The 4,243-nt window shown below is 35.3% G+C and overlaps 1 protein-coding gene across 2 annotated transcripts in view; it reads left to right on the plus strand.

Moving 5' to 3' along the window:
- The first annotated feature begins 502 nt into the window (after positions 1–502).
- zgc:136472 (protein disulfide-isomerase) overlaps positions 503–4,243 on the plus strand; it is a 27,532-nt gene continuing 23,791 nt past the window's right edge. The window contains exons 1-4 of one of the 2 annotated variants that reach the window (XM_008406164.2): positions 503–713; positions 850–1,050; positions 2,542–2,666; positions 2,748–2,885. In XM_008406164.2, the coding sequence (XP_008404386.1) occupies positions 530–713; positions 850–1,050; positions 2,542–2,666; positions 2,748–2,885 (648 nt within the window). In that variant the 5' untranslated portion in view covers positions 503–529. The remainder of the gene's footprint in view (positions 714–849; positions 1,051–2,541; positions 2,667–2,747; positions 2,886–4,243) is intronic. The other variant, XM_008406171.2, reaches the window with a different exon arrangement.

Genomic DNA, 4,243 nt, shown 5'->3' on the forward strand with positions numbered 1-4,243 from the left:
TGCAACCCTGATTCTTCTTGCTGCAAAGCAACAAAGCTACCAACTGTTCAGGCTCTTTTTATGCTATTTATTTTGGTTGAAGCAAATCTGTCTGAAACTGTTAATTTGATATTACGTTGTTGACTATAATTTTTATAAGGAAAACTCGGCTTAATCAATATTTATGCATACAATTATTATTCTACTCTTATGCTCATAAGACCATTGTTTTACTATAATTTTCTTATGCTTCCATGCATCTTGCGAATTATAAGAAAGTTGTTTCCTTTTTTCTTGTTGACCTTTAAAGTCTGGCAGGTGAAGGACGTATTGATATTAGGACCTGATACGATATGAGCAGCAGCCAATAGCAGAATTACAGCAGGAGGGAAGTTAATAAGCAACTGATTGTTGAGTTTCTTAGCAGATAACAAAAGCATTCACGCACACACACACACACACACACACACACACACAGAGACACACCACCTTTTATAAGTCCACTGTCTCACTTCCTGTGTCCAGCTTGTCAAACTGTGGCTAGTCAGACATGAAGAAGCTGTGGTTGCTGCTGCTTGGAGCGATGTTCTGTCTGTGTGTGTCCGTTGCAGCGGACGCACAGCTTGACCTGCAGGGAGACACGACGATACCAGAGAAGGAAGGCATTTTACAACTTGAAAAGGGGAACTTCAAAAGGGCTTTGAGAAAACACAAGCAGCTGTTGGTGCACTTCTGTAAGTCACACACTGACACACACAAACACACACACTGCTGGATTTAACCTTCAGGGATAGATAAGTTACACATGTGTGAAACACACCCTTAGAGAAGAAGCTCCTAACATTCATCTTCCCTCCGTGTGTCTGCCAGACACTCCGCTGACATCAGAAGGTCATCGTGTTGCAGCTGCATTCGAAGCTGCTGCTGCAGAGCTTCAGGGGTCAGAAGTCAAGCTGGCAGTCATTGATGTGACAAAGGAAAAAGAGTTGGTGAAAAAGCTCCATGTGAGCGGACAGCCCAGCATCAGACTCTACCTGTCTGGAGATGTAACCAACCCAGCTCTCTGCCCTGGTATCTGCCACCATATTTCTGTTACACATTGCCATTTGCGGCTTATGCAACACTCTTTGGACATTTTCTTTAAAAAGAAATAGCTGTAGTTTGGCTTGAGAAACATCAAACATATTTATTTATTTCAAGTTATCATGAACAAGACATAAAATGATCTTACCTTAACCCAAATGGGGTCCAACAGACAAATGGGTCCAACCGATGATACGTACAACTTGTATCGTTTGCCTCAGTCCTCACACGCACAAGGGTTAAAAAGAATCCATCTAGAGGTTCTGTTACCAGTGGCTACTTAGCAGATCCAGTTAATGGTTATACTTTAAGAAGCTGACCTTTAACACTAATAAAATTAATAAACCCATTTAAAACTGACAGTAAGATTTCATTTTCAATGCAGTCAAGATGTTACCCTGTAAAACTACTACTAAAAAGAAATATATTTTAAACTAACAGCATAATAACACATTTAAATAACAATGCATAGAAAGAGGTGGTTACAACTATGTTCTAAATCAGTGCTTCCCAAACCTGGTCCTCCAGTCTCACTGCCCTGCATGTTTTAGGTGTTCCCTGGCTTCAGCCCACGTGATTTCAACTGACAGGTGTTTACTGAACTGCAACAGGCTGAATCATGTTAACCCTAAAACCTAACTCACTGCAAAACAATATTTTAAGTTGAGTCATATTGTCCATTACTGTCATTATCAACAGTACATCCTTCCATTAAAACTTATAAAAATAAATTTTGCCTAAAAGAAGAAAAGCTAATGAAATACACAAATTGAGACAGAACAAAGGTCGATCTAATAAAATCAAAGATTCAGTCCTTCTGCCTGCAAGAACCAGAATAGCCGCTAGTGCGTAAGTAACAAGAGAGAACATTTTCTCAGACTTTTGAGGGCCAGAGTGAAATATAAAAACATGTAAATAATCAAAATCATAAATAATGATTTCTGAATGTGATCATTTAAAAACAATTTGCAACCCATAAAAATAAATGTTACAAATTAATTAAATATTATGAAGTACAAAATCAATTTGCAAAAAATTGATTAATATTCATATATATATATATATGTTTAAGCATGTATATGTATTTTATTAATATTTTATGTGACTATGTTGTGATTGGCCAACATTTGAGTTGGGGTGGCATCTTGCATGTAAATATAAACCCAATTACTTAGAAATTTGAAGAAAAAAAAAGGATATAAAATAAAAAACTAATGGATGAGACATTTGTTCATATTTGTTTCAGATTTATAACATTTTATTTGAAGCAAATATTTTACTTTTTTTTTAATTTCCCCTGATGAGCTGTGTTCAGACTTGTAGCTCAAAATAGTTCTATTCATTTTCATAGCCAAACATCAGAATTATGGAAACAGTTTTATTGTTATTTTTGACTTTAAGCTTTTTGAAAAAGCCACTATGCTTTTCTGCTGTCAGTAAAAATGCTCATTGAAAGTTTTTTAATGAATTGTGATGAAGTTCCTCAGAGTTCAGCTTCCATCTTGACCTGGCTGCAGAGGAGGGCGGGGACATTTGCTGATCTCATTGTGGATCTGAACCAATTAGAGGCCATAGACGATCTAATGGTGGTTGGTTTCTTCAAGGTAAACAAACACATTTTTAAATTTCTTCTATCCAAATTTTAATTCTTTACTCAAAGTATAACGCTTTCTCTTTGTGTCAAGGAGCTGAACCATGAGTTGGTTCAGGTGTTTTACGCTGCAGCCATCGACCTCCCTGACATCCGCTTTGCTGTGACGCAGGATGATGAAGTCATCAGCAAATATACCGTCACTCAGGATGTTGTTCTGCTGCTCAAAAAAGTATAGTCATGACAAAAACATATAAACTGACACATATAAGAAAAACAAACTAAAGATAAATATTTGAAACAGTCGACACAGAAAAGCTTCATTTTGAACTGATTAGTTGGTCACACTGAAAGAAAATGTGAATAAGTAGGTATAACTCAGGCAAACTCAGAAATGATTAATGTAATTTCAGATATTTGAAAACAACTAAATAGAACACTAAAAACTTCTGAAATTAAAATTCTAAATTTTTCTAAAAATTTTCAGAAAAATTTTAAAAGCACGTCACATATTTTCATGCGCTATTAATTTTTACTTTATTTATTTTTATTTTTTTTACACAAATGTAAGTCTTTCCAATATTGGAGTATGATGAAATGATATTTCACATTAATCTGTGACTTTTTGAGATTCTTCTCAGAATATATTTTATCTCCTAAAATGTTTATGCATATACTTATACATATTAGGTATTTATTAAAATATGTTGACATTTATTTTGTTACATCTATAATGACCTTTATACATTATAGGTAACATTATAGGTAACGGTCAACAAGTGATATAAAATTTATATTTTTTTCTCAAAAAGGTAGAATGAATGATGAATGAGTTAGCTCATGTCATTCATAACATCTAATATATCAGAGGTCGCGCTAGACTTTTTTGTTCTCCATCATTTTGACCGACAGCTTTAAAAAAAATTGGTCATGTTCTAGTTTTACCCGTCAAATTATAATCACATTAACATCGGCTATTTAGCCGCATTTTTATGGGGTTTAGTTAATATTCATCTATTTGAATAGTGAACCCAGATCCCATCACACATAAAGCAGATAAACGCATCTAACTTTTTCTCCGTAGTGACAAAAACCACTGACTGTGGCTCAAATAACTTATAATAAATGAAATTAAACGACTAAAATTAAATTACCAGCACTTCACTGTTGGGATCTGAACTCAACGCGGCTGAACAATTATTTTATTTTATTATTATATATATTTTTTACCTTGTGGACGGTCCAGGTGTGCGCTTTGACGAGGATTCTTTTGCGTAGTTTCGCTTCTCCGAAACAGACAGATATATATATAACTCTTCAACACGCTGTCAGCTCCGGTCAGAAAGACGCATTCAGAGTCCATGAGATGATTTTCAGAAAGGATTTTTTTAATCGATTGATTTTAGTTGTCTCTGCGATAAACTCTGCGTAAAGTCTATAATGTCTGCCCGTGTGCATCAGTCGGGGGTTTTAATTATAACTTGTCAAATGACGGACGGGCTTCAAATTTTGCCGTCGTTTAACCAGTCAAATACAGAAAATATTCGGTTAACTCGACCTCCGGGTGGGATATAAAGATCCATCCACCAT

The sequence above is a fragment of the Poecilia reticulata genome, linkage group LG1 (genome assembly GCF_000633615.1).
Source record: "Poecilia reticulata strain Guanapo linkage group LG1, Guppy_female_1.0+MT, whole genome shotgun sequence".
Classification (NCBI taxonomy): domain Eukaryota; kingdom Metazoa; phylum Chordata; class Actinopteri; order Cyprinodontiformes; family Poeciliidae; genus Poecilia; species Poecilia reticulata.